General features: G+C 41.2%; 1 protein-coding gene across 1 annotated transcript; it reads right to left on the minus strand.

The window, feature by feature from the left end:
• Positions 1–5,511: 5,511 nt before the first annotated feature.
• bdh1 (3-hydroxybutyrate dehydrogenase, type 1) lies at positions 5,512–15,316 on the minus strand. The gene is made up of 5 exons (XM_017480933.3): positions 14,916–15,316; positions 11,409–11,519; positions 9,815–9,956; positions 9,167–9,319; positions 5,512–6,952 (listed from the first exon to the last, which is right to left on the minus strand). The coding sequence occupies exons 1-5, from the start codon at positions 15,129–15,131 to the stop codon at positions 6,486–6,488; spliced, it is 1,089 nt and encodes a 362-aa protein (XP_017336422.1). The 5' UTR covers positions 15,132–15,316; the 3' UTR covers positions 5,512–6,485.
• Between the last annotated feature and the right edge of the window lie 566 nt (positions 15,317–15,882).

The raw sequence follows: 15,882 nt of genomic DNA on the forward strand, positions 1-15,882 counted from the left end.
CGTACACGACTATCACACGAGGTGCAAACGCTCACTGACACTCAAGAAGGCGACACGATACATTAAGATCCAGGGGGGTGTAAACTTTTGCACGGGATGATCGGCGTAAATGACTTTGTCTTCTGGGAAATGTAAATATCTTATATTTTTCATCTAGTCCTACCCTTTAGAAACTATATAACATCTTTAAATATCCTGTTCAAAAGTTTACACCCCCTCCCCCTGGCTCTTACTGTACAGTGTGTGTGTGTGTGTTAATGTAATCTCATGACTGCAGCTGTATTTATTTATTTATTTATTTATTTGCACTGTGCGGTACACGTTCAAACCTAACGATTGCAACGCTTCTAAAAACTGACGTCATGACGAAACGAGTCACCGTAACCAGCTTTGGAGCGAGCAGTGAAGCGGCTTTCCGCTTTAGCCGGAGTCGCTGTGTGACTACGGCCGAATCTAAAATGGCCTCCCGTGGTGTAGTGCTCTATATACGACGTGTGGCTTGAAATAATGCCATTTTAGTCCAATACGTTTCAAATTACACACAACTTAAGTTCTAACAATTATGTATGTGTGTATTCGGTTGCTAGGTAACACGTACGCCAGTTATCTGGTAGTTGAGGAATTTCCTAACGTTGAGGTAATGCAGTGTGAGCCGGTATTGCTAGATTTCCTTCTCCAGTATGAGTTCATGCCAAATCAGATCTTCAATTAGGACTTTTATTTTGTCATACAGACCCACTTTAGCAACTCCACGTACTGTCTAGATCGCGGTGTAGCTTCATATTTACACTCCATATATTATGCACAGTTTGGCAGCGCGCTTGGACCATCGCTGAGCGGATATTATTCACCTGGTGCTTCATTCTGTGTAGCAGAAGCGACAGATGGACGTGTGTGTGTGTGTGTGTGTGTGTGTGTGTGTGTGTGTGTGTGTGTTGAGATCTTTACACACCGTATACGTTTTATTACACGCACAGAAACAGATGGGTTACACTCGGTAATCGCGTACATAAAAAAAAATTAAACAAAAAATCATCCTATCTGATCAGGTCACATGACGAAACAGCTAATGAATGTAGCTGCAAGGGTATCGTTGTGCTCGATTCTGATTGGTCAGAAGGTGTTGATGAATTTTCTGTAACAGCAGCAGCTTCAATAGGAACCGCATTACATACGCTAAGACCGATTTAGTAAAACTAAATCCTTTAACGTAATCATATCGACGATTAGAAATAAGTTTTCTTTACGTACACATGCATTTAATATTGATGGAAGGAGTCTCCAGTGTCGGGACGGAGGAGTTTGTGTAACATCATGGACAAGCTGTTAATAATAATAATAATAATAATAATAATAATAATAATAATAATATTATTATTATTAACTTTAAATGGTAGAAAATGGCGTTGGCCCACAGGAACTAACTGACTCGACTCGTGTAACTAGAAACGGATAAAAACGTGTTGTTCGTTAATAAATAGAAATTTTGCAGAGGAATAAAACACTTACTGGAAAATAAATAACTTCAAGGCGGTAACTTTGACTCCGCTTTGCCCCGGGCCGCATCCCATCACACCCCATCGTTGATAATTTCCCCATAAGCGCATGACATCGACGTCGCTTCCTCTTCTTCCCTGATCTCAGGCTCTGCTTCAGCTTCAGGAATAGCATCACCTTAACGATTCAGGATTGATGTTGGGAATTGAATAAGATGCTCGACCTGTTCTCGAACCCGGACCTGGACGTACAAGCCTCCCCGTAACGACTAAACACGAATGAAGAGTGCAGCACTGTCTCTACGGCCTTTCATCGGAGAAGCCTGGTCGTGACGAGGGAACGAAACCAGTACTGTTGGATCATCCGAACGCGATAGGGTTTCTTCGGACTTCATTACCATCGCTTGGGCCACGCGTGTGTGTCAGATGAACCGTATTTGAGAAACCGGGTGCCTGTTTAAATAAAATGTACCACATCAGGTTGGACGTTTCGAACTCGAAAAGAACTGCTGGTTTGATACACTGGGGTTTAGATACGGATAACATTTTATCGGTGAAAAATTCTAACTAGTGTCACTGTTATCGGCAAAAATTTGAGACCAAATCCACGTTTCGAAGGGGTTTAAAGGCGACATGTCCTCCCTTGTTATATCAAACATGTCGCCGTGCTGTATGAGCTGCGTGAGAACAGTACAAGTGCGCCATCTACAGGGGACTTTTAAAGATGCAGTGATGACAGCATGATGGTTTTTTTTTTTTTTTTTTTTAAAGATTAGTAATTATAACGCTTGATACTAGATCCATTGTTCTTCTATTCCAGTAATCCTGCAGTATCACGGGGAACCTGGAGTCTATCCAGGGAACACGGGGCACAAGGTGGAGTACATCCTGGACAGGATGCCAATCACTCGCAGGGCACAATCTCATACACACTCACACACCCATTCATACACTATGAATACTATGGACAAGTCACTCAGCCTACCATGCATGTCTTTGGACTGGGGGAGGAAACCGGAGTACCCGGAGGAAACCCCCGCAGCACGGGGAGAACATGCAAACTCCACACACACACACGCGGCAGTGGCGGGAATATTAGTCCAATTCTATAACCCCTCCTTATCCCGGATCACATCAGTAATGGTTTGGCCGATGCTCTCGTCTCGACTCGATTCACCTGCTCCAAACACGCGCCGGTGTAGCGCTCTCGTCTGCAGAGGAGGGTTGGGGTTCATTCTTGTGAAATAAAATCGTACGTTCGACTTTTGACACTTTGAGAGAACGTTTCAGGGCTTCTATAACGGATATTCGACGAACTATTGGTGTAAGAAGGAATTTAACACCTGGGGGTGTGCTGTTTCTAGGAAAATAATCGACGACAGCATGCGGAGAGGCAAAGCAGAGTTAAAGTCCAATATTTTCCTCTAACGATACGACGTGAAGTGTTTTATTCCTTTATTCCACACACATCGTGTGTTTTATCCGTCTGTAGTCACGTTTATTGTTGTGGAACAGCCTCGAGGCAAGTTAGTTCCTGGTATCGCTCGCATTATAACCGATATAAACAGCCGTACTTTCACCAAACTCTTATTTCCGTCTCTGTAAGTCATTACAACGTTAAGACAAAACATACAGCGTATCTAGATCAATCATATTACAGAGAAACTCCTCTGTCCTGAAGACTTTCCTGTGGTGGGGAACGTGCTGCCTGTTACACAGCTCTGACACTACAGACTCCTCCCATAAATGTTGGAGACTCAAAACTTCACCATAGTAAAAATTATTTGTTGAGATTTTTGTTAAAACGTAGCCCCTCCCCTTTTGACGTCCATCAGCACGTTTCAGAGGGAAAACCCGTTTAGTTTAGACGCTGGCGGTTGAGGAAAAATCAACACCTCGTGTGAAAGCAGCAGCTGAAAACACACGACACACTTTCTCCAAAGCACTTTTATTGTCGCAACGCTCAAATATTCAAAAATCATAAATAATTTCCGTTTTCAAAAAACCCCCCTCAAAACTCCGAGTTGCCCAGCTGCTCCCTCTAGTGGCCAAAACCAGCAACACTTAAAACTTGGTTATAATAACTGGAGTAGCTTTTTTTTTTTCTTCCTCATAGAGAAAACGACACTGAACCTCGTTTATCGAAGCGATTATGAACGGCTTTATTCGTTAATCTCTGGAGCAGGAGCGTTAACACAAGAAATCATTTCAAATAAAAATCCAGCGAGTGTAGGAAAATGTGCGAGATCCTGCGAGAGCTACTGCGTTTAAGGACATAAAGACACTCACTATTGTGAACGTCGATTGATGGGATTCAAAGTGTGATTGTATATATGGATTACACTGTCGAGTTGAAATCGCTTATTTATTTATTAATCACACACACACACACACACACACACACACACACACACACACACACACGCGCGACTTCAATGAACGTTGTGTGAAACGCTGTCATTTCATATTAACGACTTGAAAGAAAGCAATCCAAAACAAGTCCAGAAAGACACACGAGATCTGCCATTCGATTAGGACAAAAGTAATGGCACCCGTACTAAAGTAAGACACACGGGTCGGTGTGTGTCTACGGTAAAGAACGCGCATCAGCGGAAGATTCGGAGGCCACAGGAGGCACCCTTCCACCGTTTAGTCGCCATTTTGACGATCTTGACCTTTTATGGAGTTTTGTGGGCGTGTCTAAAACGCATATCGAACACGCTGGGTAATTTACGGCTAATCTGCATTTTTAATCAACATACACGCTGAAAGAAAGAAAGCAAAAAAATTTTTTTGTGTGTGTAAATCTGCTGGGACATTTTAACTCGAGTTTGTCCTCGAAGCGTAAAAGTTTACGCGCTTTACTTCATAACGTTACCGAAAGGTCGATCGACGAGGTCCATCGTGTGATCCATCTCGTCGTACGCTCCTGCGCCACAAATTCATGTGACCCCGAAAGCGAGCCGTACAGACCGGTAATCACGTCGATACGCTTTATTTCCTCGACATGAACGCGGAGGATAACGCAGCAGTCTGTGAAGTCTGGACACGACCGCAGGCCTCCTCTTCTCCTCTCGTACCGAAAACGGTCCGAACTGAGGCTTGTGCTCTCAGCCTGACCACAGGTTCTCCACACACAAACACAACCTCGTACAACCAAGCGAGTCAAACGTCCCGGGTTTAACCCTTTATATGCTCAAAGTGTTATATGAAAATACATATCATTTTATATAATATATATATACACACACGTGTACACATAGAAAAAGAGAGAGAGAGAGAGAGAGAGAGAGAGAGAGAGAGAGTGTACATATCTTGATAATTATATCTAACACCGATGTGCTCTTTTTAAGTACATAAATTGACTGATAGTGCTGCCGTGATTAGTAAGTGATCCGTATAATTAGAAGTACAAAATGATCAAACTGATTAGTAATCGCTCTTACCGAAATCTGCATGTTCTAACAGTGGAGATGACGTTAAGAGAATACTCCAGCGTTTTTCCATCCACCACAGGCGTAGCGTACGGTGTGTGTGTGTAATATATATATATATACATACGATTCGTTTGAAATGTTTCCCCCGTGCTGAAATAAGAACAGACGCACCGTTTACGTTAAACTCACTGATTACGGAACTCTAGGGGGCAGATGTTCATCTCGGGCCTGGTTCTCTCAGTGATTTCTAAAGTTATATGTTTCAGACACGCGAGCAAGGAAACACGGCGCGCACAGCGTATCTGACCCGTGACCTTCACGTCACGTCCGCCATTTTGTTCGTTTTAGCTACTTCAGAGTAGTGCTTTCAGATTGATTCGATTGGAAAGATGTGTTTTTATATTTATTTGGGTTAGCGAGGACTAGGCTTTATTTAATTAACGTCCATGTTTTTTTTTTTTTTACGTGTCCGGGTTGTCCGTGCGTCTATCTGAGATTCCCGTTAGTGCGATATCTCGAGAACGTGTGCTTGAATGTCTGTAGGATTTATATGGAATTATCACTGTGACCGACAGATGAACGGTAAACAAACCAGACTCGTTTTATTTCTTTATCGCTCCGGGGTTTAGAAATGTTCTCGAACGGCTGTCGTGGTTTAAAATGTTTACTGGTTACAAATGAATTCAATCGTTCCTTTCTCAGAGCCAGGAAATGTGTCGGTTATCTCCCTAATTTAGTCCCGCCCACCAGTCAGCACTGTCCTATCATACAACAGCTACCGACCGGGAATGTCTCTGAAAGCTATCACGTGCTTCCTCTGAGACACGTGAAGCCAGCCGACCGCATCTTCTCTAACTGCTGCTCGGGCCGCGTCACTCGGAGGAGGAGAACGCTATTTGCTGTGTGTTTGTGCTACCTCGGCAGACCACGTGTCAAATCAGTTTCCTGTCCATGATAATCCCACATAGGGTCACATAGGATCAGGGTGAAAAAAACGCTGGAGTGATCAGATGTCACTCGAGTGTCAGGAATGTCCGAGTTTGCTTACAGAACTCATGAGAAATGTCACGGGGTTGTTATATAACCGTGAATTGTTCGATTTCCATGTGGAATAGGAGCATCAGCAGAGTGTTAAGGATGAATTGTAAGGAAAGTGTGATGATGATCATGTGTTATTGAAGTGCAATTAAGCCTCAGTCAGCGTGTGCAGAGAGAGAGTGAGAGAGAGAGATAGAGAGAGAGAGAGAGAGCGAGCAAGAGAGAGCGAGCGAGAGATAGAGCGAGAAAGGGAACGAGCGAGCGAGAGACAGAGAGAGAGATAGAGAGTGAGCAAGCGAGCGAGATAGAGCAAGAGTGAGAGAGAGAGTGAGCGAGAGAGACAAAGCGAGAGATAGAGAGTGAGAGAGAGACAGAGCGAGAGATAGAGAGTGAGTGAGCAAGCGAGAGAGATAGATAGAGAGTGAGTGAGCGAGCGAGAGAGATAGATAGTGAGTGAGCAAGCGAGAGAGATAGAGAGAGAGCAAGAAAGAGTGAGAGAGAGAGAGAGAACGCTTCAGAAATACAGGCGGTCTGAAATGGCTCCTGGGAGATGGCTCATGACCTGCATGCGAATCCACCAGTAAGGCTCCATGGGGTTGTAGCGCGTGTATGGCCGTTTGGATATGACGGCATCTGTGATGTCGTCCAAAACGGGCGTGAGGTCACGCTGGCCGCTGTTGCAGTAAGAGCGCATCAGGGCCATGTAGTGCTCGAAGTGGGGCTTCCCGTAGTCCTCCTGCACACCAGGGGGCGCCTCCTTCCACAGCTTCTCGGCCGTAGAGGCCACGATGTCGCGCGTCAGGATCCCCGTAGCCATGATGAAGTTCCCCGGCTCCACGACGGACACTTTGACCCCCCAGACCTTCATCTCGTACCTGAGGCAGTCGGAAAAGGCCTCCACGCCGTATTTAGAGACGCAGTACGGAGAGCGCAGAGCGTTTCCCATCCGGCCGTACATGCTGGCTATGTTCACCACACGCCCTGTAACAGAGGAGTAGCGTGCAGTGGACACTTTTTATTGCCTTTTATATTACAAAAAAAAAAAAACCAACAACAAAAGAAAACAACTGGTCAATGGCAAAAAGTAGTTTCGAAAGAGTAAAAATAAACCTTATGAATTAATTCTAGCGCTTTACACGAGATATATCATTTATATACATCATGTCAAAAATACATAACCTCGCATATCTCACAAAAATGACAAAGCGGGTTGTAAGTAAAGCCCTTTTTTTAAAGGTTACAAATCCTTAATTATCTAACGAACCCTTCAGAACCCATAAGAGTGCATCATGCACCGGGAGTTTTTCAAAAAGAGCTACAGGCTCTCGTTATTAAGCAGAAAACAACGACCAACAATCTGGAGTTTGTACCGCACGCTTCCCCACTTAATACACACGCATACATACAGTGAGGCAAAGAAGTATTTGATCCCCTGCTGATTTTGTACGTTTGCCCACTGACAAAGAAATGATCAGTCTATAATTTTAATGGTAGGTTTATTTGAACAGTGAGAGACAGAATAACAACAACAAAAAAAAAAAAAAAACGCATGTCAAAAATGTTATAAATTGATTTGCATTTTAATGAGGGAAATAAGTATTTGACCCCCTCTCAATCAGAAAGATTTCTGGCTCCCAGGTGTCTTTTATCCAGGTAACGAGCTGAGATTAGGAGCACACTCTTAAAGGGAGTGCTCCTAATATCAGTTTGTTACCTGTATAAAAGACACCTGTCCACAGAAGCAATCAATCAATCAGATTCCAAACTCTCCACCATGGCCAAGACCAAAGAGCTCTCCAAGGATGTCAGGGACAAGACTGTAGACCTACACAAGTCTGGAATGGGCTACAAGACCATTGCCAAGCAGCTTGGTGAGAAGGGGACAACAGTTGGTGCGATTATTAGCAAATGGAAGAACCACAAAAGAACTGTCAATCTCCCTGATAGTTTTTTCCCCTCACTGTACAATGAACCCTTAAAGAACCCCTCAAAAAGAGAGTCCCAAGACATAAGCTCTTAGAAAAGGGTTCTCCAAAGGTTCTTTAGGATGTTCTTTAGGGTGTTTATTGAATAATTAAGAGAGAGTTCTTGTGCTTGAAGAGTGTAAGGGTTCTCCAAGGATTCATTGGATAATTAAGAGTTCTTAGCATCAGAGAAAATGTTCTTCTTGGAACCATTTGTGATAGAACACTTTGTTGTAGGGTTCTACTTATAACCCTAAAGGTTTTCTGGTTGTTTCTACATCAGTGTTTTCTTTTCAGAGGCTAAGTACCCTTAAAGAACCTTTTGAAGAACCCTTTTTTCTAGCAGTGTGTCAAGTACCGAAACAGTTTTTTCTTAATTAGCTGAACATCTGACAGGTTCTTGGTATTCAGAAGAAAATAACTGCCAGTCATTTGGAGTGTACAGACGTACCCAGAACCCTTCCAAGTAGAACTGTTTAAGGTGACGAGAACCCTTAATTATCCAGTGAACCCTTAAAGAGCTCATTTTTTTTAGGGGTGTACCAAGTACCAAGACATACACTCTTAGAAAAAGTGGTTCTTCAAGGATTCATTGGAAAATCAAGCGTTCTTAGCTTCCAAACCTGGGTTCTACTTGGAATCTTTTGTGGTAGAATACATTGCTATAGGGTACATGGAACCTTTAAAGGTTCCTGGTTGTTTCTACAACAGTGGCATCAGAAAGGTGTCCAAGTAGAACTCTTTTGGAGTCTAAGATTAATTAAAGAACCCTTGAAAAACATTTTTCCCCCCAAAGAAAAGGGTTCTTCAAGGGTTCATTGGATAATTAAGGGTTCGTAGCTTCCAAGAAAGGGTTCTCTACTTGAAACACCTTACTGATAGGACAATCGGATTTGAGAACTGAACAGTCCCGATGGTGTAAAATAAATAAATGTATTCTTCTACATACAATTCGTTTTAGAGGTTAAAAATGGATTTTATTTATTTTTTTTTTTTTTAAATCACGATCTTTTGATTTCTGAACCTTCAGAATGACTTCCTGGAAACAAAATCTGAGAAATATTAAACCAGGTGGAGGTCAATATGGAAATCTAATAAACCTCTAAATGAAACACGTCAATCGGAACTCTCTACAGAGATTCCCCCTGAACTGGTCACCAGGTTACGTTCATGCATTGAGTAGAAATGGATCTTTCCTGCTAACAAGTGTATTACTCGCCGTGCCTCGTACCTTTCGCTCTACGGATGAGCGGGAGAACAGCTTTGGTCACTCGGATGGTTCCCCACAGGTTGACCTCTGAAACCTGCTTGTATGTGTCCATGGTGGTGAACTCCACCTCCCCGAACATGGAGACGCCGGCGTTGTTCACCACACCCCACAGACCTGCACCGAACAGCACACCATGACTGAATCTCAGACCTCAGCTCACTTCGTTATAAAGCGAGTGCGGTCTTGTACAGTAACCGAACCGATTCTGAGAGTCCCCAAGCCTGTTCGTGCAAAATACATAAATACACCAAGAATGAAACACTCGCGCTTTATTAAACGCAACCTATTAGAACGAGAGCATTAATATAAACCTGCGTTTGGAATTACAGCCGTCCGAGCTGCTGTTACAGAAAATGAATCGACACCTTCTGACCAATCAGAATCAAGAATTTAACAGCGTCGTGGTAGGAATACAGTATTTGCTGCTGCGCTTTCATGATGGAGGATAATAGTGGTGTTATTGTAGCTCCCGAGCCTGTTCATCCTAAATAAAGCCCAATGTTTTCACGTACCTACAGACCTGTACACACACACATGTATATTTATACTTAAATATTTATCACCCAGCTGTAATGCAATTAGCGTCAGGTAGTCGGCGTGCATTCCCACCTTTCTCTGGGTCTTCCAGGTTGGCCCTGATGAACTCCACAGCTTTAGAGACCTGCTCATCACTGCACACATCCAGCTGCAGCACCTTCAGTCTGTCAGAGTGCATGTTCTCCAGCTCCACCGCCCCCTCGCCAGCCTGATCCTGTGGGTCAACACCACTTCACACACTCAACACCATCACCTTCTCTCTTGTCTTCTTTGGATAGTTATGGGTTCTTGGGCTCTCTAAAACGGTGTTAAATTTGGTGTTTAAATGCTTAACAGCCAGTACGTGATGTATGTACACCCCGCTCGCCAAATATGTTATTAAAAATAAATACATAATACATTAAGTGACTATTTTTGCAATTGTTTATTTCATGTCATTAAAAAAACTTTTTTTTTTTTTTTTTTAGCACTTTAAACTAAAGTTTATTATTAAATATTATTCAGAAAAATCCTTTCAGCACCTGTAGTTTTGCCTATTATATCCATGGAAGAGGGACGAGGTGAAAACCACTGCTAACTCAGAAGAACATAAGATAAGGCTTGTCTGAATTTTGCCAAAACACACCTTGATGATCCTCAAACCTTTTGGGAGAATGTTATGTGGATTGAAGAGTCGAAAGTGGAACTGGTCCCATTACATCTGGCGTAAACCAAACACAGAATCCCACAAAGAGAACATCATAGCTACGGTCAAGCATGGTGGAGGTAGTGTGATGGTGTGGGGATGCGTTGCTGCTTCAGGATCTGGGCAACTTGTAATAATTGAGGGAAACCTGAATTCTGCTCTCTACTCGAAAATCCTAAAAGAGAATGCCTGGTCTTCAGTCTGTAAGTTCAGTCCGTAACTCAAGCGGAACTGGATTATGCAGCAAGACAATGATCCAAAGGCTAGGAGTAAGCCCACCTCTAAATGGCTCAAATAAAACAAAATTAAAGTTTTGGCGTGGCCTAGTCAAAGTCCCGACATGAACCCATTTGAGATGCTGTGGCAGGACCTTAAACAGAGAGTTCACGCTCTAAAAACCCTCCAGTGTGGCTGAACTAAAGCAGTTCTATAAAGAAGAGTGGGCCCAAATTCCACCACAGCGCTCTGAAAGACTGATCTCCAGATATCTGAAGCGTTTGGTTGCAGTTATTGCTGCTAAAGGTAGCACAACCAGATTTGAAGTTTAAGGGGCAATTAGTTTTTCACGTGATAGGTGTTGGATCACCTTTTTTTTTGTTGCTTCAATAAAAATAACAATAATTAATAAAATAAATAAATAAATAAAAACTGTAGTGTGTTTACTCAGGCTGCCTTTGTTTTATTTTGTTTGAAGATCTAAAACTATTTAGTATGAGATAGACACAGAAACAGAAGAAATCCCAGCACTGTATTACCTAAAAATGTGTAGTTTTACCTATTATATAATAATCTATAGCATTCATTCACACTGAAGGTTTGAGTCGCACGGTTTAATCACACCGAGCTAACTTGCTGTTCAAGAAGAATTGTGTGACTGTTGGTTAACGTTCTCACACCCCCCACCCCCCCACGCACTTCCTCTTGTTATGATTCACCCACACAGAAAGTGAAGCTCTGTGGTGTTCATCTGTAAAACGTTACCTTCAAAAAGCATCCGGCAAACACGGTGAAGCCCACTTTATGAAGGTGCTTGGCTAAATGGTGACCAAAGCCGCTGTCACATCCAGTAACGAACACCGCCTTCCCATCAACCTGCGGGGAAAATGACACAATAACATCACTTATTGAAAACTTCACTTACCTTCCTGTGCGGTTCATTTAGACCCCATTCACAGCACATTTGAGTATTTTATTGCAAAGCACTTTTTATGGAACTGATCTGAGCAGATGTGTTTAATCAGGTGGGTCAGTGCCAATACTTAATCCTCTGGTGTAAAAAAAAAAAAAAAAAAAAAAAAAAGTTCAACAGCTCAAGAATGCTAAGCTCTTTAGCTTGAACAATCAAGGGCCTATAAATGTCATTTAAATAAAGCTTACATCGTGCCTTACAGACAGTGAAGAGTTAAATTAATAAATAAATAAACAAACTATAATCAGCAAATAAATAAATAAAACATTATATAAAACATGGAAACAGTAACAAAGTTTTTTTTTTTTAGATACAGAAAATTAATTCACAAGCAATACACCTGAAACAAAAATGAAATAATAAAAAAAAAAAGCACTATATGTAAAAAAAAAAAAAAAAAAAAAAAAAAAATGTGTGAGACAACATGTGGTGTTTACAAACCAGACAGGTAATAAAAATGTTTTATTTATTTATTTATTTATTTATTTTTTAAACACCCACACCTGAAGTTCATGTGACTTTTCTGTGATTGTAAGTGCGTTTAAGTGAACAATATGAGATCACGTGAAAAAGTGTGAAAATATCACATCTGGATCAGGTGAGAATACCACATCTGGACCATGTGGGAATACCGCATCTGGACCACGTGGGAATGCCACATCTGGTTCACGTGAGAATACCACATCTGGACCACGTGGCTCAAGAAGGCAACACAATGCATCACAGCACCTAGACCACGTGGGAATACCGCATGTGGACCACGTGGGAATACCGCATGTGGACCACGTGGGAATACCGCAACTGGACCACGTGGGAGTACTGCATCTGGTTCACGTGAGAATACCACATCTGGACCACGTGGCTCAAGAAGGCAACACAATGCACTACAGCATCTAGATCGCATGGGAATACCACATTTGAAAATAATTTAATCCCGTGCAAAAAAAAGGTGAAAATAAACACACATATGAACATAAATGAAAACTCTTGCACTATGTGTGAAAAATATATGTTGTTGTACATGAACACTGTTGTGTTGCATTTAAATGAAAATATAAAGCGCATGAAGTGATTTTGTGCACTCGGTAAACAGGATGCTAACTGGTGGTCAGTCTTCCATTACTTATTAGCTACACGAGCTGCACTTTCCCCTCTCTCTGACTGGAACACGTTTTTGTCAGGCGCAATCGTGCTTTTTTTTCATAGCTTGTCCATCAAATAAGCCACGCCCACAGTGCATGAGGACAAGCATGGCATGAAAATAATTTTAAAGTTTAACACCAATTCACGGCATTGTTTAGGAGCAACACTGATAAAGGAACATTATTTAAAAAAAAATAAGAGCTAAGGTTTCAAATCCTGTTCTGCTTGTTACATTCGTCACTGATGTCATCTGTGGTTTTTCTTTAACTCTCTGTAACTGTTAAACCTGCTAAAGCTGGAAAACCTTCAAACTGTGACGGACTCTGACCCAGACACACCCACACACACGGTCTGAAACCGTCATCGTGGAAAAATACCGCCTCGAGAAGAAAAACACTAGCGTCAGGCTCACCTTTTCTCATGAGTATTAAACAGAATTAAAATGTGGCGTAAATCTGATTTTTCTCCCGTGCATGAGAGTGTGCCCATTTTATTAGGAACGCTCGTGCTTCTGTTCGTTCCACATAAATATCTAATCTAATATCAGCTAGCTCTCCCAAGCTGACATGGGGAGTGACCGTGCTTACTGCTCATGAAACAGCTTCAGTTTTAAAATGTGAGACATGATCTTACAAAAAAAATAAATAATAAATTAAAATTTTTAAAACACTCACTGATTTTGAGAACAAATTGCAACTATGTTCAGCTGTATAGTCTAATAAAGTCCAATATGCAGCCAGCTGTGGTTTTACTGAGCTAGAGAGGGATCTTTGACTTCATACAGCCGGATGAGAGATCATTAGCTGGGTGTTTGCAGATCAGACCTGCACTGGAAGAGACTTTAAAAATTATATTCGGATATTTTGCATAAAAATGTTGCTTCATGTCCTCTCTTTAATGCATCTTAAGTCATACATTTACATATGCCTTGCAGAATTTGCAAAGTGTTAATAATAACAATAAAAAAAAGAGGGACCATAATAATTAGTGTTTTTTTTTTATTTATTATTATTTAGTCCTGCTCTGAATACGCTATTTCACATAACAGATGTTTACATATACTCCACAGGGCACACTGATAACTGAATTTACACAAATGATCCAGTTCAAAAGTTTACACACGCTTGATTATTAATACCGTGTGTCGTTACCTGGATGATCAATGACATGATGTGTTTATGTTTTGTGAGAGTTGTTTACGAGTCCCTTGTTTGTCCTGAACAGTTAAAATGACCACTGTTCTTCAGAAAAATCCTCCAGGTCCTGAACATCATCTTCCGCATATTTGAGCCCTTTCCAACAGCGGCTATATGATGTTCAGATCCGTCTTTTCACACCGAGGACACCTGAGGGACTCGTACATGACTATTACAAAAGGTGCAAACATTCACTGATGCTCAAGAAGGCAACACGATACATTAAGAACCGGGGGGTGTTACCGCCCTTCAGAAGCTACATAAGGTATTAACATGTTTCCCAGAAGACAAAATAATAATTTACACCAGTCGTCCTGTTCAAAAGTTTACACCCCCTGACTCTTAATGTGTAGAGTCTTTGAGGGTTTTTTTTGTTTTGTTTTTTTTAAACAAAGCCTTTTTTCAGCCATTTCTTCTCAACCAAGCCATGACTGGAAAAAGCGTAGTGTTCAGAATAAAACACACCGATGAATCATGCGTACCACTAGCCAGCTGATACTGTTGAGCAAGACTTGGGTGAAGAGAGTATTTGAGATTATATATATATATATATATATATATATATATATATATATATATATATATATATATATATATATTTGATTTAATTTGATTTAAGGTTTGTTTTCAGTGTGTTTTAGATGGAGTAAAACTAAATAAGAACAGAAACATCATTTTAAAAGGACAGCAGGAATGTTTAGGGGTCATTCGAATATAAATGAGATTAAAATGTTCATTGTGAATAGGATTTGTGTCCTGTGCGTCCAACGGTGTGCGTTGTGGTGCTGTACATACACAGCACGCGACCTGTGGTAACTATGGTAACCGCTACGGTATATCGTTGACGCTGTGTTGAGAGGGCGTTTTTACGACCATTTACGGCACTTCGGTTTGCGGTTTAAAGATAACGTGTGCATGAATATAGAAATGTTTGTAAATCTGAGGCAGAACGGAGCTTACCGAGACAGATCCGCGCGGGATCCTGGGCATGGCCACGCACAGCACGAAGAGCGCGTAGAACAGCGCGAGACAGTGCGTGGCCCCAGCCTCCTCCTCGAAACCCGCACAGTGCGCGAGCCAGGTGAGAGCCGCGGGCAGCCCGAAGGCCAGGAGGAGCGTGAGGAAGACGGAGAAGGCGACGAGGAGCGCAGCGCGAACCAGCGGCAGTGAAGCCATCTTGCGATTTGATTGAGGGGGAGGGTTGGACTCGGACCGCGTCCCAAACACGCCGGCTTTTATTACACACGCAGTGCACTGCAGCCTTCAACGTGTATCTGATGTAGGCCGCCCAGAGAGGGAGGAGCGAGCGGATTGGGACGCGGCCCTGTAACTGCGCTTTACATATCAGGCAAGTTATGGAAATGTGTTTCAAAGGGAATGTGGGAAAGAACTTCAGGATTAACAACAACAAATCTTTGCTTGTATTTTTCTCATTTGTAAGTCGCTTTGGATGAAAGCGTCTGCTAAGTGAATAAATGTAAATGTAAACAACAACAATAATAATAATTATTATTATTATAATAACAATAATAATGATAACAATAACAACAATGATAACGATTATAATAATAATAATAGTAATTACAATAATAATAATAATAATGATAGTGATATAATAATAAGCAATTTAGTCATTTAAAAACACCAAGAACAATAAGGATATTTAGTAATAATAGTAAGTTATTTAGTAATTTTAAAACAACAACAATAATAAGTAATTTAGTAATTTAAAAATAATACTTCAATATTTTAATATAATATAAAATCAGTACTACTAATAATACTACTAAAACACGACTACTACTTCTACTAATAATAATAAATGATGATTATAATAACAATAACAATAAAAATGATAAAAAATAATAATGATAAGAATAACAATAATAACGATGATAATAATAATAATAATATTAATAATACCAAT

The sequence above is a fragment of the Ictalurus punctatus genome, chromosome 1 (assembly GCF_001660625.3).
Source record: "Ictalurus punctatus breed USDA103 chromosome 1, Coco_2.0, whole genome shotgun sequence".
In the NCBI taxonomy this organism is placed as follows: domain Eukaryota; kingdom Metazoa; phylum Chordata; class Actinopteri; order Siluriformes; family Ictaluridae; genus Ictalurus; species Ictalurus punctatus.